The sequence below is a fragment of the Orycteropus afer genome, unplaced genomic scaffold (genome assembly GCF_000298275.1).
Source record: "Orycteropus afer afer isolate SDZICR_OR568_19922 unplaced genomic scaffold, OryAfe1.0 scaffold00061, whole genome shotgun sequence".
In the NCBI taxonomy this organism is placed as follows: Eukaryota; Metazoa; Chordata; class Mammalia; order Tubulidentata; family Orycteropodidae; genus Orycteropus; species Orycteropus afer.
Genome location: NW_006921648.1, coordinates 11,279,581 through 11,306,748, shown reverse-complemented (window position 1 = coordinate 11,306,748; position 27,168 = coordinate 11,279,581). Strand labels below are relative to the sequence as shown.

The 27,168-nt window shown below is 46.0% G+C and overlaps 1 protein-coding gene across 1 annotated transcript in view; it reads left to right on the top strand.

Annotated features, from left to right (window-relative positions):
* The window catches only part of TXNDC11 (thioredoxin domain containing 11), a 79,948-nt gene extending 53,270 nt beyond the window's left edge, over window positions 1–26,678 (top strand). Inside the window, exons 6-12 of the mRNA XM_007939629.2 lie at window positions 5,359–5,471; window positions 7,668–7,868; window positions 14,940–15,732; window positions 18,099–18,241; window positions 18,567–18,676; window positions 21,359–21,439; window positions 26,036–26,678. Of these exons, the coding sequence (XP_007937820.1) occupies window positions 5,359–5,471; window positions 7,668–7,868; window positions 14,940–15,732; window positions 18,099–18,241; window positions 18,567–18,676; window positions 21,359–21,439; window positions 26,036–26,678 (2,084 nt within the window). The remainder of the gene's footprint in view (window positions 1–5,358; window positions 5,472–7,667; window positions 7,869–14,939; window positions 15,733–18,098; window positions 18,242–18,566; window positions 18,677–21,358; window positions 21,440–26,035) is intronic.
* The last annotated feature ends 490 nt before the right edge of the window (window positions 26,679–27,168 follow it).

The following is a 27,168-nucleotide window of genomic DNA, read 5'->3' as shown; positions in this document are numbered from 1 at the left end:
CTATGAGTCGGGGCCAACTCGACGGCACATAACAACAACAACAACATGGGTAGAAAAGCCACACTAAGTAATTTACTACACTGCACCAGGCTCCATCCAAGCACAGACTGGGATGGAATTTCTGCCAGCCCTGAAGGTGGGTGGGAGTGAGGGATGGCTACACCTCCGTTTACCAAGAGGGTGTGGGGTCTAGAGTAACAAGGGGAGTATCACACCTTATAGTTCTCAGCCTCCTTAAGTGTTTTTTTTTTTTTTTTTTTATGGCCCCTTTCAACCCTTGAGACAGGCTGTCACTGTTTACTTCTCCGCTCTAATAATTGGCAGAGTATCAAGTGCATTTCCTCATAGGCTGGGCTGCTTATCCTTCTCTTTATAACTGTGGCTGCTGGCTACCCACCCCCACCGTGCAGCCCTTTCCTTCTGGACAGTGGTCCCTTTTTCTCTTCCAGTTCTCAACCTCTCCTGGGTCCTGCTTATTCTGACAGCTTTGGGATTTGAACTTGACATTTCTTCTACTTCCCTTGCCAGCTCAGGTGCTTAAGCTTCTTAGCTTGGCCTTGTATCTATAGTTTGTCCTTATGCAGGGATGCAGAGTAGTGGAAACTGTCTTGAAGTCAGGATTCAAGTCTTGGTTTGGAGTTTATGGACTGTGGACCTGCCAGAGTTTCTCTTAGGAGGGCAGAGTAATACTTATCAACTGTAAATGCACAAGAATAGTTTCAGACACTTAGCCATTCTTCTTAAAGACTTTTTTCTGTTTAATTTACCTACCAAATATTTATTATCTTTGAAATGTAAAAGAAAACTCAAACCTACTGCCACCGAGTTGATTCCGACTCATCATGACCCTATATGACAGAGTGGAACTGCCTTGTAGGGTTTCTAAGGCTATAAATCTTTATGGAAGTAGGCTGCCATTATCTTTATTCTGTGGAGCAGCAGGTAGGTTTGAACTGCCAAACTTGAGGTTAGCAGCCCAATTCTTAAATCACAGAACCTTGGAAATAGAGCATTGAAGAAGATAAACACTATCTCTGCCCTTGTGGGACTTGCATTCTAGGAAGTGCAGCAGACATTGAATTTGTAAAAAAAAAAAAAAGCATAATGTAATTACAAACAGAACTGAATGCCAAGACGGACATGAGGTGGAGACAAGGGGATACAGAGAGCTGGAGGTACAGGGAGGAACTTGGTTTGATCGGGTAGAAGAGAGTGTTGTGGGAAGCCTGCATGAGGAGACAGCCTTGGAGTAGAGACCTGAGCCATGAGAAAGGGCGCCCAAATGAAGAGCTGAGAGAACAGAAGAGCCTGTTAGGAAATGGGAGCAAGCTCTGTGTTCCTGGAACAGCCAGGGGCTGATATAACAGAGTGTAGTCAGTGAAAGAGAGTGGTCTGGGGTGAGGCCAGAGTGGAGCAGGGCAGGATCACAAAGGAGCCTGACAGCTAGGGTAAGCAGCTTTGCTCTTTTAAAGTCTCTGGAACGCTGTTTCCCACGGAGTAATGTGATCCTGTGTAAAGATCTCTCCGGGTGCTGAATGGCCAGTCAGCCACAGGGAGCAAAAGTGGAAGCAGGGAGGTTAGTTAGGAGGTCATTGCAGTTGCTGGAAAGAGATGTTGAGGATTTGAACCAGGGCCCCAGGGTGGTAGCAGTGAAAGGTGATGAGATTTAGAGTGTTTTGGAGTTGGAGTGCTCTGGACATGCTGACGATTGGCCCTGAGGGACGAAGGGAAGGAGGAAGGCAGGAGGTTTGGTTGGAATGGAAGGATGCAGTGTGGGCTACTGAGGGAGAGGACAGATAGAGCAGCTTGGCCATGTTAAGTTGGAGATGCCTTTGAGACACCAAAGTGGAGGGGTTGGTGGGCTGGTGCCAGTCAGAGTCTGGGCTGGACACAGATGGGGGAACCTAACGCATCTGGCCCTCAAGGTCTTTCTGCTTATTACGTGTTATGCTATTTAAAAAAAACAGACAGAAACTTTTTAATTTGAACTAATTTTGTACTGTATAAAAGTCACAAAAATAGAACCAAGTTCTTATATACCCTTCACCTAGCTTCTCCCAATATTAACATTTTATATAACCATATTACCTAACCGTTTGTTACGGTGCATTTGTCAAAACTAAGAAATAACCATTGGTATGATACTGTTAACTAAACTCAAGACCTTGTTTGAATTTTGCCCATTTTTCCATTAATGCCCTTTTTCTGTTCTAGGGCCCAGTGAAGGATCCCACACTACATTTAGTTATTTTTCCCCCTTAATCTCCTCCCACTTATGATCATTCCTCAGTCTCTCCTTGTCTTTCATGACCTCGATACTTTTGAAAAACACTAGTCAGGTATTTTGTAGAAAGCCTCTCAATTTGGGTTTCTCTGATGTTTCTGCATGATTGGAATGAGGTCATGCATTTTTGGTGAGACACCACAGAAATGTGCTCGTGATAATAGGGTCTTAGAGCTGGTGATGTTAACCTTGATCACTTAGCTAAGATAGTGTCTATTGGTTTCTCCGCCCAAAAGTTACTGTCTTTCCCTTTGTAATTAATAAACACCTAAGGGGGGAGTGCTTTGAGACTGTGCAAATATCTTCAGTAACTTTTGCCCGCTGGTTGTAGCAGCATCCATGGATCTTTGCAACAGTGACTACTGTGGAGGTCTGGTGGCAAGTTCACGGTTCCTCTCACTCCTTGTTCATTACTAGTGTATTGTTCCTGGAAGGAAGAGCTGTACCTGCTCACTTCTATTGTCTGGACTCATGAATATATTATTTAATTCTATATACTGTCATTGCTTTATTTTGTTGCTCAAATTGTGACAGCTTTGGTCACAAGGAGCACCTGGGGTTGGCTCCTGTGTCCTTTGAACAAGTCCCCATCGTTTTTGAGCACTTCCTTACATCTGACACGAGATGTTTCAGGCTCATTTTATAGTTTCCTTGCCCCAGCTCAAGAATCAATCTATTCATCAAGGAGTCCTGATTTCTTTTATTGGGGAATGGTGTTTATAAACCAGGATCTATGGGCTAGGTGTACTCTGCTCTCAGGGTATCATTCCTCCTAGGCCCTCTCAGTAGACAGAGCTAGGAAATACATGTGCCCAAGCCCACATATGGGCACACACCCTCGTTTCTATGTTAGTATGTTAATAACTTCCTTGTCCAACAGAGAAACTCAGCTCTCATTGTCTAGCATATATTTACTTACAGATAAGTAAATTAGCGTGTAGCTTCAGAATGGCTAACTTATATGCTTGTGAGAAACGCATTTGCTAACTAGACTGACAGCATTTGTGCAGTTCTTTTTATCTGTAGTTTTACAGTATCCATCCAAGATTCTCTTTTCCACTCAGGTACTTAGGTGACTTCCTTTCTTCTCCACCCGGCCTTCCCTGAGGTGTCCCTTAGTGTTTGCTTTCCATATTGAATCCCCTAGTTCCTGCTTGGTGTTATTTGTTTAGTTTTGGGGGATGTGAAGGGTGTGTGACACCTCACTGTGGCTGTAAGGGTCAGATACAAGGAGTGCTCAGAGTACCTCACCCTTGCTGCCGCCAGCCTCCCACTTTCCCTTCTTCTCACCCCCCATTTCCATAGACAACTAGTCTCTTTCATTTCTAGTTTATTCTTCCCTGTTTTCTTTTGTTTTGTGCCATTTTAAACTCATCTGTTTGTATTAAAAATGGTCCAGTGGCATTAGAGACATATGCTACCACTTCCTCCTCCTCTGTCCCCCCCTTATCTGAGGGGGAGAAGACTTCACTGCCTGCCGGAAGGTGGGGCTCAGGTGATGAAGTGGAAGTGGGTGTGTTCAGTGCCTTAGTGTTTTAGTGTACTGGCTTCTTAGCTCTAACTGGGTAACATCCAGAGTTTAGCTGATACTTGATTGAGTATAAATAAAGCAGAAAGAGAACAGGAAAGATGTGCCTTTTACACTAGCTCAGCACCCTTCTTTAACATTAAGTCTTTGAATCAGTTATTAATTGGAAGCAGTATGTTTGTAAACTCCTTGAGAAAAGTGAGAACTTTATAGATAAGAATAAAGGCCCTTTGATCTCCATTCCCCAACAGAAAATCACTTCTATTATGCTTTCAGATTATTTATACATTTCTAAACAGATGTGTCTGTAGAGGAAAAAAATAATTGTTTTGTAAGTATGAGACTTACTTGTTTTTAAATAAAAAAGGTGTACTTTATCTTTCTTCAGCTTGCTTTCTTGTTCATGTTTGTGTTGAAGATACGGTGTATTTGTATAGACAGCCCGTACCTCATAGTTTTTTAACATGTGTGGAGTATTTCCTGTTGACTGTCCTTCATGTGACGATGGCTCCCCATATGTGGGTGTTTCTTTCCTGCTGCCATGTGTAGTTGAGACTAGGAAGCCGAGTTGGACCACAGGCTGTGGCCATTCTTCATTGCAATCCATACCACACATTGCTCTCCCGAGTGGCTGTGCCAGTTTACCTTCCCCTCAGCAGTGTATGACGGTGCTCATTTCACTACTGGCATCAATACTTGCCATTTCCTAAGTCTTCATTTTTTGGACAATTTGAGGACAAAAGGTGGTATTTTGTTTTAATATGCTTTCCCCTGAGATAGTGAAGTTACAGGAGGGCATTTTTCTGTAATTAGCATTGATACTTCCTTTCCTATGGTTCGCCCATTTTTAACCATGTTCTTTTTCTTATTGATTTGTATGAATTCTTTATAAATGGTTAGTTCATTAATTCAGCAGATGCTTACTGATCCCCTACCATAGGCCCCAGGCACAGCTCTAGGTGCTGGGAGAACAACCATGAACAGCAGGATCTTTGCTTTCACAGAACTCAGGGAAAATTGGACCAAGGAAAATCTAAATGAGTGAGATTATGTAGATGTTGATAAGAACTCTTCAGTGCTATTAAAAGAGAGAGAGAGAATAGCTAAGGCGGGGTGGGCTCCCCACCCCGTTTCCTGTCATCCTCCTTGAAGGAGAAGGCTTCTCAGCACGTGAGGTCCGAGGTCCGTGAGGCCCGAGCTGAGATGGTGAGGAGGAGCTGGCCATGGGAAGTCTCCAGAGAACAGCATGTGCCTTGGGCTCTGAGGCAGGACTAAGCTGGATGTGACCCCAGGGTAGTGAGAGGTGGGGCCGGAGAGGAGGTCAGATGGACAGACTGGTAGTGATCGGCAGAACTGTTAGTGCATAGGAAGGACCAAGGTCGGCTTCAGGAGGAAGGTTATCTTCCTACTCCTTGTTTCCTACCTGGGTTAGGCGACCACAAAGAGCTGCTCCTGGGGGATTTGTGCATCAAGGTTTGTCACTGGGTTTTGTGGTTGATATAAGGCATAGGCCTTTTCTTTAATAAAGGAAAATTTTCTGTTTCAGATTACCTAGGAACAGTACGATTTGGGGTTATCACAAATAAGCATCTTGCGAAACTGGTATCCTTAGTACACTCTGGAAGTGTGTATTTACATAGACATTTCAACACATCACTTGTAAGTATTTTGAAATCGTGTTTATATTAGTGCAGTGGTTCTTAATCTTGTTTAGGTCATAGACTCCTTTGAGAATCGGTTGAAAGCTATGGACACTCTCCCTAGGAAAGTGCACACAATTTTATATGCACATTGAGAGTTCCTTCCTCCCCTGCCTAGAGCCTGTGCCCGGGTTACGAACCTATGGGTCACAGGGCTCTGGGATTGAACATCCAGACATTCTTTGTTTATATTCTTAGACTTTGGTACAACCTTGTTAGTTTTCCTGTTTGGATGGAATTGAAGAGTTTTCTGTTAGAGAGTTGTTTCTCTGTGCCCATGTTCTTAGAGGTTAAGCTTCCATTGGGCAGTGTTTGCTCATTTGTTCCAGTTATCAAGAGTGGTAATGTGACATGTGACATGCTCTTCTCCCTAGATGATGTAATGAAGTTTGAACCCATGTCACTCACTGTGAGAAGTGCTGGCTTCTCCTCCCAGAGAGCCCTGGTTCTCCATTGTTGCTCGTGGTCCCTGATTTTATTTGCTTTTTGGTGGAACAGCCTCAACTCAGCTGTTTCTGAGCTTTGACCTGTACCCTGCTTAGTCCTGTGCTTCTGCTCTTTATTTATTGCTCTTCTTCAGTCACATCCTGAGAGTTTATTTTTCTTAAGTATTTGTTTCTCTAACTTCTTTGCCAGTGTTGGTGATTTATAGGGCATATGAAGATGAATATCCTTGTGCCAGTGGTACCAGCCCTTTTAAACCCATGCTCCCCTAGACTCTACGTCAAAGTCTTGTGCCTCTGGAAGTACTGCTTGGCCCTTGCTCTCCCGGGGGTGCCCCTTATTCTCCCAGGGGTGTCCCTTGCCCTCCTGGGGGTGCCCCTCTATTGCTAGCCACCCTGGCGTCTGTGTATCTGATGGCAAGAGTTGTGCTTTACTTCTTGCAGTTTGTATCCAAAACCTCAAATGTATTTTTGCGTTTTCTAAATGGGAATGTTTAGTATGATATTTGATGTGCCTTTTCCAACTCCCACCATCCCACTTTGAGAATCACTGCTGTGTGATTGTCTCCCTGCTGTCCACCCATCCTCCTTGTGCCTCTGTCTAAGCTTCTTTCAACTTCATCTGCTTCTGCCACCTGCCATTCTCCTGCATCCGTCTCTTGTAGCGTGATGCATAGCTCGCCTGTGTCACACTTGTTTATAGTCAAGGATACTGAGGAAGAAATTCTAAATAGATGGAGAAACGAAGGTAGGACTGAATGACACTGGGTTCACGGCTTCAGTTCAGTTTTTTTTTTTTTTTTAAGGTTGGTTTATTTACATCCGAGTTTCTTTTGTCAAATGAAATGTTACTGGGATCCCAGTAGTTTGAAAAAAACGGCCATCTTCATTTTGAAGCAACTGAAACCTGTGTGAAAGGATCTGAAATAATCTTATTTTGTGGAATACTCCAATGCAGCTTTTTGGGAGTTTTAGTTGAAGTCCAGTGATTCCTGTCATTGAAATTTTAAAAATAATTTTATTGCTGACATACTTGGTGTTACAGGAAAACAAAACAAAAAGCCTGAGTGTCTCTTTTCCTTCATTCCATACACGTGAAGTATGGTCCATGCCTCATACAAGTCCTAGGTCGTTCATTGGTGCATTCAAATATTTGTTGAGTTCCTGCTCTGTGCCAGGTGGTCTGGTCACTGGGGATAAAACGGACACCAACCACTGCCCTCATGGAGTGTCCATCCTGCCCTTGTGGTGTGGCTTCTATGGAACCATGGTACAAACCTCCATGATCCTTGACTCCACAGTCTGCTCCCTTGGCTAGTCTTCAGTCTTTTCAGAACTTCCCAGTACTGGTCCATAGCTCCCCTTAGACAAGTTGGTAGAGGTTGTTAACCCTCCAGCAGCAGGCAGGGGCGAGTACTTGGTTATAGACCTGTCTGCCTAAAGGAAAGAAGATGACTCACATGATCTAAAAGTCACCTGTCACAACTGCTTTTGCTGTTCCACCACTTGTGAGGCTGTGCTCTCGTGAAAAATAGGGCATCTGGGTGTTAGCCACACAACCAGGGGCAGATCATGTCACCACTCCTCTGAGTCTCATTTCTCTCCCCTGTGAAATGATGAGGTTAGCAGGCTGTTCGAGGACCGTGCAGAAGCCCCTTGATCCTGCCTGGCCTCTCAGCCTTGTCTTACCCTGGTGCCTTTGTCCTCCACAGGTCTTTCCCAGGGAGGTCATGAACTACACAGCCGAGAACATCTGTAAATGGGCCTTAGAAAACCGGGAGATGCTCCTTCAATGGCTGCGACCACATGGAGGCAAGAGTCTCCTGCTGAATAATGAACTGAAGAAGGGCCCAGCACTGCTTTTATTCATACCTTTTAATCCCTTAGCAGAAAGTCACCCTTTAATAGATGAGGTAAGAGCAATAATGTGAAAAAGTGCCTCAGCCCTCTTCTAAGGAGCAGGGAAACATGGTTAACTGAACGTCACTCCTTCCATGCTGAGAGTCATTTGCACTGGCAGCTGAGTGGCTGCCTGTAGTGGCAGCTGCCTCTTGGTGGTATTATACTTTTTTCCCCACGAGGGAGCAGGAAGGAGGGAACTCAGAGCCCATGGCTAGGGTAGGAACGGCCCAGCCTCTCTGGCCACATTTGCTGATAGTTGCTCAGATCTGGGGGTGGCAAGGACAGGGAAAACCAGAATAAGCCTTTCCAGAGAACCCCACATGTCCCTCTTCCTAAGGGGACTGATGTGAGCCTCCCCTCTGGGGCTGGGACAGAGACAAGTCAGGGTTTAGTGTGGCCTGTTGTTACGTGCCGTTGAGTCGGACCCGACTCTTAGTGACCCCTCCTTGGGTTGCCAAGGCAGTATCACTATGGAAGTAGATTGCCTAACCTTCCTTCTGAAGAGTGGTTGGTGGATTTGAACCGCCAGCCTTCTGGTTAGCAATCAAGTGCCTTAGGCACTATGCTACCAGAGCTCCTTAGTGTGGCCTAGGTGATGTCATTGTTGGTGCTCCTGCGAAACTGCTGCCCCTGGCCATCCTTGGGACAGCAGGACAAAGTGTGCAGCCCAGCAGCCAGGAGCAGCAACCGTGGCATTGCCTGCGTAAGGTGTCCCTGTTGTGCAGATACCAGAGGCATTTTCAGAGACAGCCATAGCTAGGAGTCTGTGTCTCCCCCGCTATTACTGCCTCCTGTGGTGCACGCCCTCTCTGGTGCGAGTTTATTCTATATGTGGACCATTTGGAGGCACTTAGAGCAGTAACATCAGCAGAGGGAGCCTGGGATTGCAAAACTGGATTTACTGAGGGTTTTATGTTTCCCTTCCCTTAAGGAGGCCTTAATTGGCCCAAACCAGTTTCAGACACTAGTGTAACACTCACCCTACTGCCCAGACCCTGGCTGCACCGAAGCCCTCAGTACCAGCCCGCCCATCTGCTCAGCCAGACCCTGCCCTTTGCTATTCTGGAACCTTCTTGTTAAAACTGATTATCCCTGCTGGGGAGTGTTCTGAACAAATGCCTTTATGCTGGCTTAGAGGAAGAGGGAAGCGGAGAGAGATGGAATAGCTTTCTTTTTTCTCCTCAGAATAGGAAGGACTCGAAGGAACAAAACTTTGTTTCTGTAGAAGATCTTGGCTACGTAAACATTTATGAGCTAGGGTACTCTTCAAAGCCTTTACTATATCTAATACAAAGAACCTCAGAGCTCTTCGTAGGAAACGTGGGGTTTTCAGCCAAAGTGATAACTCTGGTTAGGGATTTTTCCGTCACTTTTTAAAGTTCTTTTCTGAAGAGTTCTGCCCTGTCTTGATTTGGGTGTGTCATTCTGGGCAGGATGGTATTGTGTGCCTGGAGCTCAGTTCTGCTGTTCAGGGGCTTGGGGCACAGGGGCACACTTGCTTTCCAGCCTTTTGTTTCTGACCAGATGTCTCCCTCTGCGTCCTCCTAGCTCTTCCACCTTCTTTTTTATTTTCTTTGATCATAGCTTTGCTTGTGGCTCCTTTTCTGAGGGCTCAGTGTCCCTGTGAGGTGGATGGATTCCCTCAACTCCAGCATATGGTTGATAACTCTGAAAACCAGATGGCATCTTAGCAGTGTTGTGGATTTCTTAGCCAAGTAAAGTGTCCATCTATACGTGTCCCTCTTCATTTCAGTTAGTTTAGCAGATTGTTATTGAGCACTGTGGTAGGGAGCAGCAGGAAAGAAAAGGGGTGGAACACACAGCCTTGGTTTCAAGACTTGTCCAGTAGGCAAACGAAGCCATCATGCCCATTGCCATGGAGTTGATTCCAACTCATGGTGGCCCTGTAGGATAGAGTAGAACTGTCCCGTAGCGTTTCTAAGGTCGTCAGTCATTACAAAAGCAGACTGCCACATCTTTCTTCTATGGAGCAGCTAGTTCTTTGAACATCCAACCTTTTGGTTAACAGCTGAGCGCTTACCTACTATACCATCAAGGCTCCTGTGGGGGAATGAGAGCCTGCTTGTAATTACAGGTAGAGGAGGTCAGCTGTAAGCCAGGGATCTGGAAGAGGGAAGGTGAGGCTATGCAGAAAGGCCCAGAAGGTTGAGACTGCACAGGAGAGGGCCTAGGAGAAGTGCTGGGAGGGAAACCTGGGGCTGCTGGGATCTTGGTGGATCGAGAGAAGCAGGAGGGAAGGGGCAGACTGGGGCAGGGCACAGGGGTGGGAAAGTTACAGGCTTGTTGTTGTTGTTGTTGTGTGCCGTCGAGTCGGCCCCGACTCATAGTGACCCCTCCTTGGGTTTCTGAGGCAGTATCACTACGGAAGTAGGATTGTCCAACCTTCCTTCCAAGGAGTGGCTGGTGGGTTTGAACCGCCAGCCTTCTGGTTAGCAGTCAAGTGCCTTAGGCACTATGCTACCAGAGCTTACAGGTTTAGGAACTAGGAAATAATACAAGGTGGGTGGGCACTGGGTTCCTTAAAGGGCTGATTGGAGAAGACTCTGAAAAAGCCTCTGGAAGGAGGGCCTGTGTGCTTGTTTGAAGATTTTAGGCTTAGCTGTAGCCATCAAAGTCTCATTGACAAGGAAGTGATGTGATCAGAGCTGGATGTGAACATGTTAAAGTTGTCCTGGTAGCAGTGTTTTGGAAAAGTGAGAGGTAACGAGCACCTGAGCTCAGATGGTGGCAGTGGGGTGGATATCAGGGTCTATGGGACCCATCTGTAAGTGGGAAATAGTGGCACAGTGACCAGAGACAAGAAAGTTGTTGAGGGTTTGGGTGTGGTCATTGGGCATGAGCATCATGCTCACATGACTTATAAACTCACCTCTAGCTCCTTGACCAGGAGCTCTGTGATGTAGTGCCTAAGGCACTTGACTGCTAACCAGAAGGCTGGTGGTTCAGATCCACCAGCCACTCCTTGGAAGGAAGGTTGGGCAATCTACTTCTGTAGTGATACTGCCTCGGCAACCCAAGGAGGAGTCGTCCGACTCGATGGCACATAACAACAACAAACAACAGCTCCTTGACCAGGACCTCTGGTAGTGTAGTGCCTAAGACACTTGACTGCTAACCAGAAGGCTGGTGGTTCAAACCCACCAGCCACTCCTTGGAGGGGAGGTTGGGCTATCTACTTCCGTAGTGATACTGCCTTGGAAACCCAGTGAGGGGTGGCTATGAATTGGGTCTGACTCGAGGGCACATAAGAACAACAACAGCAGCTCCTTGACCACGAGAACATTTAAGGCAGCCTTATTTTTATTTTTTAAAATATATTTTATTGAAATATAATTTATGTACAGTGAAATACACAAAACTAAAGTGACATGGGTCAATACATTTTTTTTAATTTTTTTTTTTTTAGTGTTCCCTTCCTCCCCACTCCTCCCACCCCTGGTAACCAACAAAGAAAATTTCCTTCCATATATAAACCTTTCCTTGACTTTTTACAATAATGAACTCATACTATATTTGTCCTTCTTTGACTGACTTATTTTACTTAGTGTAATGTCCTCTAAGTTCATCCATGTTATGCAGTGTTTTGCAGAGTCTACGTTATTCTTTAGTGTTGCATCGTATTCCATTTTGTGTATGTACCATAGTTTGGTTGTCCATTCTTCCATTGATGGGCACGTAGGTTTTTTCCATCTTTTTGCTATTGTAAATAGTGCTGTGATGAACATGGGTGTACATATATCTGTTCTTGTCCTGGCTCCCCCTTCTTTAGGATATATACCTAGTAATGGGATTGCTGGGTCAAACCATATTTCTAATTCCAGCTTTTTAAGGAGTCAAAAGGCAGCCTTATTTTTCCATTGTTACCGTTAGGCCTGATTTAGGGCAGAAAGTTGAAGTTTACATTGTCGATAAGAGAGAAGTGATCTTAGCGTGATGGAGACAGAGTTGGGGATATGCCCAGTGAGGAAGCTGTGGTGAGGCAGGGCATCAATAAGAGACAACCAGAAGTATGGTGGCTGGTCTGTGAAGGACACGTCCAGGGCAGGGCAGCTGCCCTTGCACACGTGCCTGTCTGCACATGCACACATGCACACCCACACTGAAAGGCACAGATCTTGATGGCAGTGTTGTGCCATGAGCACCTGGTGTCTCTAGAGAGTTCTAGAGAGGTTATACGACATCCAGTGTGTATTATGCAACTTGTTACCAAAAGAAGTGGTGACGTCAGTCAGCCGGGAGCCTCTGCAACTTTTTTGCTGTGAAAGCTTTGCGTTGCAGCGTTAAGTGTATGGAGCTGCCAAGCACATGTATGGTTATCGATTCGGGCCTACAGATTTCTGTAACTAAAGGAACTGAAAGGAAGCAGTTACAGACCTTTGCTAAACCTTCCTTCTTTGTTCACATAAAATGGTATCTAGATGTACATGTGCAGTGTAACTAGAGTTGTGTGTTGAAAACTGCCTGTTCTGTAAAAGGAATAAAAGTAAAGACCAGTTCAGTTTATTTGGGAAAGTAAGAATTGTGCATTCTTCAGGAGCATCATTTTATACAAAATGTTTTCTTCAATTAAAAATATCCTTTGCATGGCTGCTTTGTGAGCGATATTAAGAATGGAAAGTACGAGCAAGATCTCTTTTGGACATGTAGTCTCCTTAGACTTCTCTTTCTTGTAAAAGACACAGTAAATCTTTAAAGTTGTGCATGCGTGTGTGCGTGTGTGTGTGTGTTGGGGGGTGGTGATTGATTGTTCCGTGTTTGAATGGAGAGCAGCACCAAGATGGGGCTACAGGGCTTCGGGGCTCTGGATTAGATAGACTTGACCTTGTTAGGATAATGTGCCTGCTTTTAAAGCCTTCTCCAGAAAAGCCTGTGATGTTGTGCTGTGGAAAAGAAACCCTTTAAAACGGAGGTTTATCATCTGAAGTGACTGGTTTTTGCCAAGAACTGTCTGCGTCTTTCTCTGTACACATGCATATGTTTTGAGTTAACTCTCCCTGTAAACATTATTTGTTCAGAAATTTGTGTTTTCTTTGAAATTGGAAATACACTCATTAAAATGGTTTTATACCAGGCCTTAGAATTATTTCATTCCACTTGGGCCCCCTGCTGAGAATTTGCCTTTCCACCCCAGAAAGACTGAATTGGAATCTACCTTTTAACAAGATCCCCAGGTGATATTTTTGTATATGTAAGAATCTGGTTAAAATGCTGGTTCTCATTCTGCCTTTCTGGGGTTGTTGTTGTTATGTGCCATCAAGTTGGACCCGACTCATAGCAACCCCTCCTTGGGTTTTTGAGGCAGTATCACTACAGAAGTTGATTGCCCCATCTTCCTTCCGAGGAGTGGCTGGTGGGTTTGAACCGCCAGCTTTCTGGTTAGCAGAGTCAAGTGCCTTTCTGGGGTGGAAGGGCAAATTCTCAGCAGGGGGTTGAATCAGACTGAAGGCATTTAAAGTCCTGTTTTACACACACACACACACACACACATCTATTAATGCAAACAAAGTCCTGAGTGACCAAATATCTTTTAACTTACTGGCAAGATTTCATTTAGGTGAACACGCTAGTTTAGAGGGTGAATGGCTTTGGGTTAGAATGATTTGTCTTTCTCATGAAGCTGGGAGGGGGAGGGGTTGAGTAGTGAAAGATACTCTGTTTGGGAATGGACGAGTCTTGGAGTAAAAGGCAAATTTGAATTATTAATGCTGGTCTGAGGGTCAAGCAGACACTCACCCAGAAATGGGAGTGTGTGCATTGCCCTGGGAGCCATTCATTCATCAGGTGTTTGCTGAGCATTTGCTCCGTGCCTGCCATGTGCTGGGCTTAGGGGAGATCAGCATGGCCCTGCCTGTGAGCCCCCACCATCTTGTGGGGAGAGGAGCGGACTGGGAAATACCGGAAGGCTCAGGGACACTGGAGAGCAGAAGGCAGCTCCTTCTGGGGCGGAGGTTAGCTTGACTGTGCCACAACCTGGTGCTGGGTATGGGGACAAGGACCCTTGTCGTAGGGAGTATCCCAGAGTCCCAGGCCAAGGCCTCTGCAGAGGCATGGCATTGTGACCTGGCCTGAAGTGCCTGGAGAGGTGAGTGGGGCCAGATGGGATGGGGATTATTCTGAGAGCTCATGGGGAGCACCCAGTGGGGGGCTGAGGAGTATGCTGCTCACGGTCGCATTTGTCAAAATAAGAGGTGGACGTTCAGTGCAGGGGCAGAGGGAAAAGAGTGGTGGCCTGAACTGAGGCCGTGGCCACAAGGATGGGGAGCGGGGGCCTGCTCGGAAGCCAGAGCTGGCTGGATTCCAAGCCTGTGTGACACAGAGCAGAAATGAGGGTTGACCGAGTTTTCTTACTTGATGATGCCATTATCCAGAGGGTGTTAGAGGAGGAAGGAGTTGGGGGTGGAGGAGGTGGTGAGTCATGTTGGAGCAGGCTGAATTCTTGCCTTCTACAGGGCATGGGTTTCCTTGGAAGTGTGTATGCTGTGAGGTACTCCGTTCCACTTATTTGATGTTGGGGAAGTTTCTAGAATATCAGTTACAGTAAAGATGTTAAAAGAAGACATAGTATGGAGCCATTTTAAACATATGGTAGAAGATGCATGTGACGGGGAGTTGAAAGATTTAAATTCTGTTCCTGGGTTTCTGACGACCTAGATGTGCTCTTGGGGAAGCTGCTTCGCCTTCCAGGCTCCCTTCTTGGTGAGTAGACTGGCAGCAAGGTCCTTTCCATCCCTAGAAACAGACTACTACTTGTTAAGAGAGTGACGTGTTCAGCTTGTTTGTGGAAGAGATTAAGATAGAACAAGAGGAGAAAAGGTCTTTTTAGAACATTGTGCTCCTCAGACCTTTTTTTGTTTCTTTCTTTTTTTGGGGGGTAAAAGACACAATAAATGCAGTGTTCTGAAAGAGAACACAGCCTCTTTGCTGTGATTAATTCTGGTATAAGGCTTCTCATTTGAGGCGGTCCCCAGCCAGCTTGCCCTTTCATCAGACCTCACGCCTCACAGCCCGGGGGCTCTCCCTCAGCCGCCCTGTGCATTTCACAAGCTCCCCCTGTGTTTCAGATCACCGAAGTGGCCTTGGAGTACAACAACTGTCACGGGGACCAGGTGGTGGCACGCCTCCTCCAGCACCTGCAACATGTCGACGCTCCGGTGTTTGAGTCACTGGCACTTGAGGCGCCAGCCCAGCTGCCGGACCCGCCGCTGATCACCACATCGCCCTGCTGCAACACTGTGGTGCTGCCCCAGGGGCACTCCATCTCCAGGACCCACAACGTCTGTGAGCTGTGCGTCAACCAAACCGCTGGGGGTGTCAGGCCCAGCTCGCTGAGCGCGCCGCAGTGCAGCTTCTTCGAGATGGCTGCAGCTCTCGATTCCTTCTACCTCAAGGAGCAGACCTTCTATCATGTGACATCAGATGGCATAGAGTGCAGCAATTTTTTAAGTTCCTACAGCCCTTTCCGCTACTACACTGCATGTTGCAGGACCATACACAGGGGCGTGACAGGCTTCATCAGTTTCAGACAAGAGGGCTTTGAAACCCCAGCCATTGCATTCTCCTCCCTGGAGAAGAAATGTGAGGTTGATTCCCCAAGCTCTGTTCCTCACATTGAGGAGAACCAGTTTGTCTTTTCCGAATTGGACACGGACCGCGCAGCCTTCACAGGTCTGAGCTGCAGAACCAACAAGACCCTGAACATCTACCTTTTGGACTCCAATCTCTTTTGGCTATATGCAGAGAGGCTGGGGGCCCCGAGCCTCGCTCACGTGAGAGAGTTCGCCACGATCGTGGATGTGAAGGAAGAGTCGCATTATATCTTGGACCCGAAACAAGCTCTGAGGAAGTTCACCCTAGGTACTGTCTGGGGCTTCCTTCCCCAGGCCTAATTGGTTTTGCTTGACTCATTTTGGTAACTGTTAGGTAGGCTTCTCGTTACATTGGTAATGGGAGAATCCTGGTGGCCAACTTAGTCCGTTAGGTGGAACGGAAACTTCCTAAGTACAATTTACAGATAACTGCGTCACTTAGCCCTGGGGGGTGGGAAGGTCAGAGTCCAGCTTTGGAGATTGCCAGCACCTCTCCTTTTCTCTAATGGAGCGAGTTGCACTCAGGGGGACGCAGCCACTGTGAAGGGCAGAGTCGGGAGGCTGGCAGCTCAGGCTTCCCAGGACAGATGCTTTGAGCCACACAGAGCTTCGTGCTAAAGGAGTTTGAGCAGAAACTGGGTGGGAAGTAGAGCTGCCACTCCTCCTTTCTGTCGCCCAGGTTTTAAATGGGAGACCTCATTTGTCCTGCTGCTGTTTCAGGAGGGTGAGTGCTGCTGTAACCTCGGTGCCTCGGTGCCTCGGTTTAATGGTAAACAAGCATCAGGTTGCAAACCAGCAAAAAAGGCACTTTGCCCTCCAGGCTTGGCAGCAACAGTGAACTAACCCACATTGCCCTGAGCCTGGGACTTGGCTGACGCCCTCGAGGCACACTCAAGGAAGTGAGAATTTAAAAGCCATGTTAATTAAGCCTCATTGGAGACCCAGGCCAGGGGGCAGTGCTTGCCAGATGGAGAAAGGAGGATTGAGCAGGGAAGGAAAGAAACTTTATTTTCACGTGTTAACAACAAAAACCCCTCCATTATCATCAAGTCAATCCTGACTCATGGTGACCCTGTGGGACAGAGTAGAACTGGCCCGTAGTGTTTCCAAGGCTGAAGATCTTTAGAGAAGCAGATTGGCCTCATCTTTCTCCTGCAGAGTGCCAATCTTTTGGTTAGCAGCCGAGCACCTGAACCACTATGCCACTAGAGGTCCCTTTTCATGTGTTAGAGAGTCAAGTAAAAACCCCTGAATCAGTAACCATTCTCCTTTAAGTCCAGGGGAGGCTTGTTTTTCATCTTAGACACCTTTGAGAAAAGATATGTATAAATGTTAATGTTTCTACATCCAATTATGTATTATAAACACTAGGGCTCCTCACCATTTAAAGGGACCTTGTGATAGTCACTTCATGAAGTGCATAATTATTGATGTTGTACTTACTCCCATTATTTGTCTCTGTATACTATTTATAGTTCCTAAAACTACATTTTGGTGTTCTGAGTTTGCGTTTTCTTAAACTGAAACAAGCCTCTATTTTTTAAGGAAGTTATTTGGATTTGCCTGCATTCTGTTCAGTCATATGCAAAAATTCCATGAGACCATAATACATTCACTTTGAATCCAAGGGTAATCTGAACACTAACTTCAGATTTCTTTTAGTCTTCTAAATCTGTCCAGCTCAGCTCTTCGTTGTCCTGTAGTTGGTAACAAGATTGATAGTGGACTTGGTGAAAAACAAAAACATAATCTGCTGTGTGATACGGTTGGTTTGGAGAGTTGACTCAAGTCAGCTAACTCTAGGGCAGAATTTAGGTTTCATGCAAATTACAAAATAATTCTTGGTGTTATGCTTCAGAAATAGCCAAGTAAGGGATTCAGATACTGCAGGGAATCCTCCTCTGTAGTCACAGGAAGTTCTTTGCTCTGTCCTTCCTCTTCCCTCTGCAGACCATTCACTGTCAGTTAGGACCGCACAGTGGGAGGGGGCTGGAAGAAGGGAAAGCCGCATCAGTGCTGCTAACGACAGCAAAGGGATGCGCGTGTTTGTGGGGAGGGGAGAGCTGTAGGTTCAAGTTAGGTTTATGCATTGTTCATGGGTTTTATTCATGTACTTTTCCACTAAATAAAATTGAGCTTATTTTTTATAACCATTTTAAAAAGAAATTTGAAGAACTTTAGTAAAGGAAACCAACAACAACAAATAATAGCTCCTTGTCTTCAAACTCATGACCATTAGCCACCCTCCACATGACAGCAGGTGGTGGAGTTACTGCCTCTGTAGTTAACGCTTACTGCTCTTAGTGTTGCAGGTTGAAGATTGCCTATGCAGTCTCACTTTGTGTCTATTTGTGGACCAGCCATGTTAGAAAAAAGAGGATAGAATTCCTAGCCTGTGAGTATTAGGATATCTTAGTGCTGCAGTATCTGGGTTCCTGTCTGCTGAGTTAATACTACCACAGCTGAGCCCTGGGCCACAGCGGGCAGCTTCGTTCAGGGTTCTGCCTGTAAGTAAAGTGTTAAAAATGGGAGTCTGTGAAACCACTCCCCTTTTTGAAATGTGGTGTTTAAAGTAGGCCAGCTACTCTCCTTGAACCCAGAGAAGAGTTGATCTCATTTTCTCTTTATTTTTAGAGTCTTTTATTCAAAACTTCAGCATTCTCTACAGTCCTTTGAAAAGGCATCTCATTGGGAGTGACTCTGCCCAGTTCCCTTCTCGGCATTTAATCACTGAAGTGACAACTGATACCTTTTGGGAAGTTGTCCTCCAAAAACAGGTATGGAGTCATGAGAATGGCAGAAGTCAAGCCATCTAGCTAATGCAAATCATTCCCCCAGCGGCACTTATTGGGGTGGGCAGGGCAGGTGGCTTGTGAAGAACCACATGACAGTCTTACTCTGGGACTTGAGTGAGTTACACTGTGATTTAGTAATTGTAAAAAGAGCAATTAATGTACAAAATTGGAGTGATTTAAAGATTACATTTTTAATCATAATTTCTGCATAAGTAGTGCTTACTGACTGTCTGCGGGATTCTAAGCGCAGGGAGGAGGAGGTGAAGAGGAGCCAGGTGGAAGTAACAGCTGTCTTCCCTTCCAACAGGATGTTTTGCTGCTTTATTATGCACAGTGGTGTGGCTTCTGTCCATCCCTCAATCACGTCTTTATCCAGCTAGCTCGGCTCCTGCCAGCTGACACATTCACTGTGGCAAGGTAAGGAGGCTCTGTGGCACTGTGGACCATGTGCCTGGTCGCTCTTCTTCCAGCTTAGTTGGATGGTTAGCGAGGACCCACCTGTTTCCCATTATCCTTGGGTAAAACTTGGTGGAATTGAATCCTCAGGATAAAGCTATGAGCAAAACCATGTCAAAACCAAAGTTTTCCTAGTGAATTTGGAATGTTCCTTCCATGATGCTGGTGTGTTTATTTAGCCCTGCATTCTTAAGAAAATGAGTGCATCTCTGTGGGAGGAGCACTGGGCTGGGAGCCAACATGCCCACCGCATGGCCAGCTCCTTGGGATACCATGTGAAGACCCAGAACCAGTCCGCAAGAGGGGTCAGTCCCTGGTGTGCTGCCTACCTGCGTGGGCCCTTGACTAGATCTCCCCAGCAGGCCTCACGTTCCTCCTGGTTGACAAATTAAGAGGGACAGTTGGTTGCTAGCCAAGTGTTCTAGTTTTAGGATTCCTTGGGTACTGTATGTGGGCTTTTGAGCAAACGCACACAAATATTTAAAATACTTTTTTGGGGAAAAAAGAATCAAATAAAGAGTTTTAAAATAAAGTAGTAAGCAGTTTCAGGAGGCAAATTGTTGAGACTTAAGCCTTATCTCCCACCCCCCAATAGCCCCCCAATATATCAGAATTAAATATAAAAATTCAAATCACAGAAAGAAACAACAGAAAATAGAATGTTAGATTCACTAGTTGTTTTGAAAGATGAGAACTTGCCATAGTAGAAGCAGTTGAAAAAATAATGAAAGAAAGATGAACAGATTGCTCTAGAAAAATTTGCAAGGAAAACAGACTAAAAAAGGAACAATAAATACAGATTACAGGCTATGTGATTCACCTATTATATGCAGTAAGTAATCGTTAGAGCCTCATCTGAGACATATGCACACACGTACAGACACTAACACACAGATGTAATGCTCCTAAGCAAGCATGATTGTCACCTATTGATGAGGAAACCGAGGCACAGCAGGGTGAGGTCACTTGTCCAGTCACATGACCTATAAATGGGGGAGCTGGAATTCAGAATCAGGCATTCATTCTTCAGAGCCTACAAGATGAAGATGATTGAAGAAGCCACTGAGAAGGGACCCCAGGTGAACGAAGGACATGAACTGACTTCTCATGGAAGAGGACAGAGTGGGGAAATTAGTCCCATAATTGTGAATTAAAACAGCTAAGTGTCAGTTACCCTTATGACATGAAAAGAGATATTTTAAATGACAGAACTTTTATTGATAAAGCGAGTTGGGTCCAGTCAGTTGTAGCGAATGACAGCATAGGTATGGTCGCATAACCTTTTGGAAAGAATCTTAGCAGAATTTGTGAAAAATCACAAGAACCCTCGTCCGTTTTTCACCCAGTTAATTTTACTCTGGGGAATGAAGGCAGTAGGAATTCCAGAGACACGTGAGCTGGTTGCAATAATGTCATCTCTACCCAATATTAAGGGACTTGATGGGGGAGCATTTGATGGAATTTTCATCCATCCGTGGAAACAGTGCTTTTCATACAATTAATTGAAAAGAATAGAGTGTGAAATGTATGCTTACAGCCCTTAAAATAGGTCAGCATGTCCCCCAGAGCAGGATACGTGTTCCTGAATGAGGGTCTTGAGTAGCCCAATGGAATTCTGAGTGGACTTTTACAATGTTTTTCTTTTGACTTTATGGTTTGGTCTTTCTTTGAAGTAGAAATGAGGAGAAACAAGTTTTATTATAGAATATAATGTTCAATACCACTTAGAATATATATGTTCAATACCACTTGTTTTAAAAAACGAAATCCCTGATGTTTTAGGTAGGCTGGCTATCACAGAGGGAAGAGCATGGTTTTGTTACTTAAGTTGTGTGTAGTCATTTTAATTTAGTTGTGCTGTTTATTCAAGTGAGTTTCATCCTTTTTTTGCATCGATTTTCCCCCCAGTTATACTTTCTGAAAACTCCCATCTTGTCAGTGATCCCAAGCACACTTGTCTTTGGTGTGCACTATTTGTGAATGCCCACACTGGTGGGCCCTTGGCCCTGCAGAACTTCCGTAGGGGTTAGAACTTGCTCTACCTGCCCAGGAGCCTGGCATGGTCCTGGGGCCCCAACAAGTGTTCGAGAGCCTGGCTACATGCCCAGCTCAGTGCCAGCTGCTGGACAGAACCTGCTAGAGTGTCTGGTTATGTGACAGTGATGGAACAGCTTGGACGATTTAGTACTGGTAGAGTTTTTGTGTTAGAAACTCATTTAAAATCTGCTAAGAAAACATACTTTTTTGAGCCTCTGTCCAGATTTACAAAATATAAAATAGGGTTTTTTTTACCCCCCGTTTCCTGCCATCTTCACAGAGGCATGGTATATTTTGTTCAGACATTTCTTTTCCCAAAGCTAAAATAGTTGGTCAGACCCAGTCAGGTGACAGTGAGGTGTTTTCAGCAGCTCATCTTTACTTGTGGGACATGATTGTAGCACTCAGTGAATTAAGTGGAAAACTGCATGTTCATGGAGCAACGGGGCCTCACGCCCCAGCCTGGGCTCACCGGGTTGGGCCGGACTGTTCCCCAAGCCCCAGAAAACGTGCCAGGTTCTTCACCTGTTAGGGAACACCCTTTCAGGTTGGGGTGTCTTGGGCTGACTGTTGACTTTCTCTGTTCTTTCTCTTTGCCTTTGACAGAATTGATGTAACTCAGAATGATCTTCCCTGGGAATTCATGGTTGACCGTCTTCCGACTGTCTTATTTTTTCCCTGCAACAGGTAATGCTGCCTTGTTCTGATACTGGGCCAATGGGATTCCTCTGTTGAGGTGTGAAAATGAAAGGGGTTGAAGATACTTCAGGAAAGTAAAATGTAAATTTTTATAGTTATTAGAGTTATCAAATCAGGGTAGTTATACTGTTTTGAGTGATTTTTTTTTTGCCCTTCCCTTTACCGAAATCTCAATACTTGTCTCTACGTATCTTTGCTAGTCTCTTTTGTCTTTTTTTTTTTTTTTTTTTTTTTTTAAAGGTAGCCTTAGGGACAAAGGGTAAAAAAAAAAAAAGGCTTTGGTATCAGAGTGTTGGGTATGGTGTTGAGTTTTGTCAGAAGGCTGCTCCGTCCAGTGTCCTTTTCTGACACGTGCGTCAGTGTGGCCCTCGGAGTTCAGTTAGCTTTCCTGGCCTACGTGAACACACTGAGGATGCGGAGATGGACAGGAAAGTGCCCCTCGTGACACAGGGCAGACCAGCAGCTCATCCCCTGAGCACTCTGGGGTCCAGGTGCTGCCTGCCCCAGGCTTTTCGCCTGCACTGTATCTCCTGTAGTCCTCAGCCACCACTGTATCCTGCTGTATAGGAAGGAACTGGAGGCCTCCTTAACAACCGCACCTCCTACTTGGGGTTGCTGTGAGTCGGAGCTGACTGGGCAGCACCTGGTCACACACACACACACACACACACACACACACCCGGCACGGACACACACATCACACATGCCTGCCTTCTTTGGCTTCAAGGAGCCTTATGTACGGACTTGTGAATGTCTGCCATGGGCTGGTACACCTTGATCTTTTCACATTTATTTGAAAGGATTCTAAGTTCACTTATTCCAGCAACTACCTGGAAAACCCCAACAAGCGAGGATGAGGCACATGGAGAGGAAAGCCAGCTTCACAGTCAAGAATGCAGATGCAAATGTTTCAGTGGAAACAAATTAAATTCTGGCCCTTTGAGGCCCCCTGAACTGAGTGTGCTCTCCCCTTTGCAGGTTCCCTTTTGTTTTCAGGATGGTTACTCTCAAGGGCTCTGTCGCAGGGCTTTGACAGTGTCTCCTTTAGTGGGACGAGCATTTGCAGGCTTACCTGAGCTAGGTCCCTCCCTCACACGGGGCCCTTGGTGGACATGATTTCCTGGGCTCACTCTTATAGCCACTGCTCTGTTTTTCACATTTCTCCAGGAGAGTGCTTCCTGTATACACACTGACTTGTGTCCTTGGCTTTTGCTCTTTATCTCAAAGGGTTTTTGCTGGAATTCTTCTCTAGTAGAGTTAGGGTTCTGTCAAATCACACACTAAAAACAGAACATGACTCACCTCATTCAATTGCTGACTGCCACTTCTTTCTAAGAAGTGTGTAAATTGCCACAGTCAAGGAATTGGAGGCAGTAACACCAGCAGTTTTGTGTGTGGGACAGAGGCTGGGCATGAAGCTCAGTGAAGGGTAATTTTAGAAAGCCATATGTAGTTTGAAGAACTAGATTTTCAAAAGTAGCATTAAAGCCATAGCACCCCGCACTTGTCTTTGCATGAAGGAGTCCTCAGCAAGTAGAACAAGTGGCTGTATATTGAGAGGAACAGAGCCAGGCACAGAAGAGGTGACAGGGTGAGGAGGTGGTGTGTTTGGAACCTGAGTTGAGTCTAGGATAGTGACCGTGATCCTAGAGCTGCCCTGTGTGGTGACAGTGAGGGGGAGCTTGTCATCCAGAGGCCATGTGGGACAGTCACTGCAGCCCTTACTACTTCCCTTGAAGTAGGACAGTCAAGAACGTTAATACTAAATACAAAAAGCCTGCTCAGTTCTGTTCTCATGGAAGGAGCTTGGAAAACCAAAGCCTTTTTGGCTTATTTCTTTAAACTGAGTAGACATTTTCTTATTTCCTATAAATGACAGTCAGAAGTGAAGTAAGCTGTTGTTAGTTGGTCCACAGTGAACTGTTGTTTTACCCAGAAGGTAATGGGCAGAGGACAGAAGCTACCAGCTCACAAAAGAGGAAATGAAAAGGGCTTTTTGATAACAAGCAATAAGAGCTTCTTCAGGGTTCACATGCTTATGCTGTTTTTAGTGAGAATACACAATTGGATATGCACTGTGATAAAACTGAAACTTGCATGTGTGCTGTTACACGCATGCACAGGAGGCACAGTGTCCTGATGCTGGCAGTGGTTACTTGAGACAAGTAGGGATCACAGGTGACTGGGGGGTGATTCTTACATGGTGTTACATGCTGGCAAATGACCTACAATGAGCACGTCTTACTTTATAATCAGGAAGGAGCGAGACCCTAGGAAGGAGCCTGTCCTCTGTCGCAGTTCACACCTTGGCCTCATCCTGTTCCTCATCACATCTTCCCTGGGCAGAGGCATCCAAGTCATGCCTCCTCATCAGGACCCTGCGTCAGACTCTGTGTGACATTTCAGAGTGTAGGTGCTCTGGTCCAGCCCTAGACGAGGGGATCAGAGTGGGGGTGGTCCTGGGGTCTGTGCTCCACTGAGATGCCAGTGGGCAGCTCTGCCCTTCCGTCAGCATTCTTTTGAGTAGCGACCCTATAGCTCACTGATACATATTTAAAAAAAAAAAAAAAAAATTTGGCTTTTAATGTGCTAACCAGTTGCCGTCAAGTTGATTCAACTGATGGCAGCCCACGTGTGTCAGAGTAGAACTGCTCCACAGGATCTTTAAAGCTCTGACCTTTTGGAAGCAGATGTCCAGGGCTGTCTTCTGAGGGTCTGCGGAGGGTTTGAACTGCCAACCTTTTAGTTAGTTGAACACTTAACCATCTGCTCGACCCAGAGACTTTTGACCTGCTAGAGGTGCCAAAGCATGCTCCTAGTGAACTTTGAGTCACATCAACAGTGGGACCTTTTAACACCACACTTTCAGAATGACTACTTACTTAGCTAAGAAGCGGTTTGCTGAAACTTTGCCCTTGTAGCTTTTGAAGTTTGGAAGCATTTTAGCATCCCATTAGCAGATTTGTGCAGACTGCTCCCAGAATTCTCTAACAGCACATATACAGATGCCGTGGGCTGGCCTGCCAGGGCGTCCTCGTACCTGCACCAAGGCATCTCGGCAGCTGCTTGCTGGGGCCCTTGGTTGGGTCCTAGCCTTGTGCTGCATGGTGACAGCCTCGTCCCCATCCACACCCGCACACTGCAGACAGCTGGTTTCCATTGTGCTTTGAATGGCTGGGTCCCCCCTTCCCCCAAGAAAGCTAAAGTGCTGAGAAAACTATGCTTTAAAGGAGGGGTAGTTACATACTTGCCCCAAAACTGTTTTACAAAACAGTTCACATGCAGGGTTCCAAACACTCTTTTATGTTTAAAATTATTCCATTTACCTGTAAGTGTGCTTACATTGTGAAAATGGCAGATCTGAAGTGAATTTCCTTGTGATTTTTTATTTGATGTGGAGGAGTAGTTGTTACCCATTGATAAGAACCCCTTTTATCTTTCTTATTTGGCCACTGGTTCAGTGGGGGAAGTGCATACATGCTTTTAATTAGCAGTTTCTTCTTGGTTTTTAAGGAACAGTGCAATGGCATTTTAATTTCGGTATTTTTGTGAAGCTAACATTCACCCAATGTTCCTTATCATTTAACCCACACATCTGTCCTGTGAAGTAGGTGGTGATAGTCTTGCCCCCATTTTACAGATGTGGCTGTTCCCCAGCACAGAGCAGCTGCCTGGCTAAGAACACACGCCAGGGAGCAGCAGCCTGGCTCTGGATCCGGTTAAGCACCCTTCCCTGAAGGTTGCGGTCAATGATACTTGTCTGTCCACTGCTTGGTAAAGCCGGTCGTTTTGATTTGTTGTATTTGGATTGTATATGCACAGGTCAGTGTATCTTTGGTAGAGTTTTTGGTTGTCAGACAATTAAATGGCAATTTCAAAAATGGAATTTTCTGAATCAGTACTTTCCACAAAGCTCTGGGAAAACCTCTCAGCAGTTCCCTCTTCCCCTTCCTCATTTCTGTGGCACTGAGTCATCTCAGTCTCTTGGTTGGTCTGCTGGTCAAGGTTCAGGTCACCTTTTTCTGAGGGGTTTAGCTCACCTTCACAGGGGAGCCTGGGCAAGTCCAGAATGACCTGCACACCTGAAGCTTCCTATCCCAGCACAGCCGCTGGCAAGGAGCCCTCCAGTCATGTGCTCTCTTTGTAAAAGTGAAAGCCACTAATGCCCAGCTCTTGAGGGCAACAGTGGTATTATCCTGACAGTGTTGGAACAGGGGACAGTGAACACGGCCCTGTCCACTGTGCACTTTTATAACAAAGTGAAATGCATTCCCGACCAACTACTCCAATCCTTTTTTGGCAACATCATTTTAGGGCTGATGTGTACCAAAAGGTGTTAGGGACAGCAGGACCGGAATGACCATGACCTTGCTCCCCTTTGATGGCTGTGTGCGGCAGCCCAGAGATTCAGAAAGGCTCTTACCCAGGTGACATTTCATTTCTTTGCTGACCACCAGTAAGTAAAACCCTCAGAATATCTTTCCTGGATAGGACACGAACGCCCCAGCCTTTAGTAGCAGTCTGGTTTAGGACTAAATATGTTGCCTGTCATGCTCATCTCTGACTCCTTTCCTTTCTCTTCAGAAAGGACCTTAGTGTGAAATATCCTGAAGACCTTCCCATCACCCTCCCGAACCTGCTCAAGTTCATCTTGCATCACTCAAACCCCGCTTCTGCTCCCCAGAGCCTGGCGAGCCCCGCTACCAAGGCATGTCTGCAGAGCGAGGCCTCCCTGCAGCAGGGGCACATCTCCCACCTGGAGCGCGAGATCCAGAAGCTGCGAGAGGAGATCAGCACCCTCCACCGCGCACAGGTGCAGGTGGAGGCCCAGCTGGCCAGCGCCCGCCAAGACGAGCACCGCCTGCTGCGGCAGAAGCGGACGCTGGAGCAGCAGCACAGTCTGCTCCGGCTGCACAGCGAGCAGCTGCAGGCGCTGTACGAGCAGAAGACCGGCGAGCTTGAGGAGGTGGCCCGCAAGCTCCAGGAGCTGGCCGACGCCTCCGAGAACCTCCTCACCGAGAACGCCTGGCTCAAGGTCCTGGTGGCAACCATGGAGAGGAAGTTGGAGGAGAAGGACAGAGCTGAAATGCTTGCTTCCCCGAAGGAAGCATACTCCGAGCACCCTGAACCCGCTGGTACCTCCCGGCTACCTGGCAATACCGCCCTGCCCTCCAATGTCAGCGCCACACTGGCATCTGAAAGGAATAACGAGAACAGGACAGACTAACTTTTAGAATAACATGAAGAAATCAGAGGGGAAAACTGTACATTGGGAATATATTTATGCAAATTTTATTGAAATTTATTGTAAATAAAGATGTTCTCAGTGGTCTAGAGACTCAGCTTGAATGTCTTTCAGCTTTTATTCAATGGGGTGGCAGCCCTCCCACTTATTGCACAAACTTGGGAGCTTTGAGACAAAAACAGTAGCACAGTCCATTTGAAGATGTGTCGGAAGAATCAGTCTATTTTTGCGGCTCAGTGTCCAGCATTCCCTCCCCGTTCCCCTACCATTGCGTCTGCGATGCTACAGAACATGAAAGGCTTGTTTCTTGACTGGCGACTAAGAAAACGTGAACACAAGAGTTAGCTCTTCAGAAAGAATTCAATGAGAGGTCATAGCTCCTGAGCCAGTAGAGTACGTGGCTCTCGTGTCTACGTGAAAAAGTCACCGTCGATAAACAACAGTTAGAGCTTAGTGTGGGGAAGTTCACCAG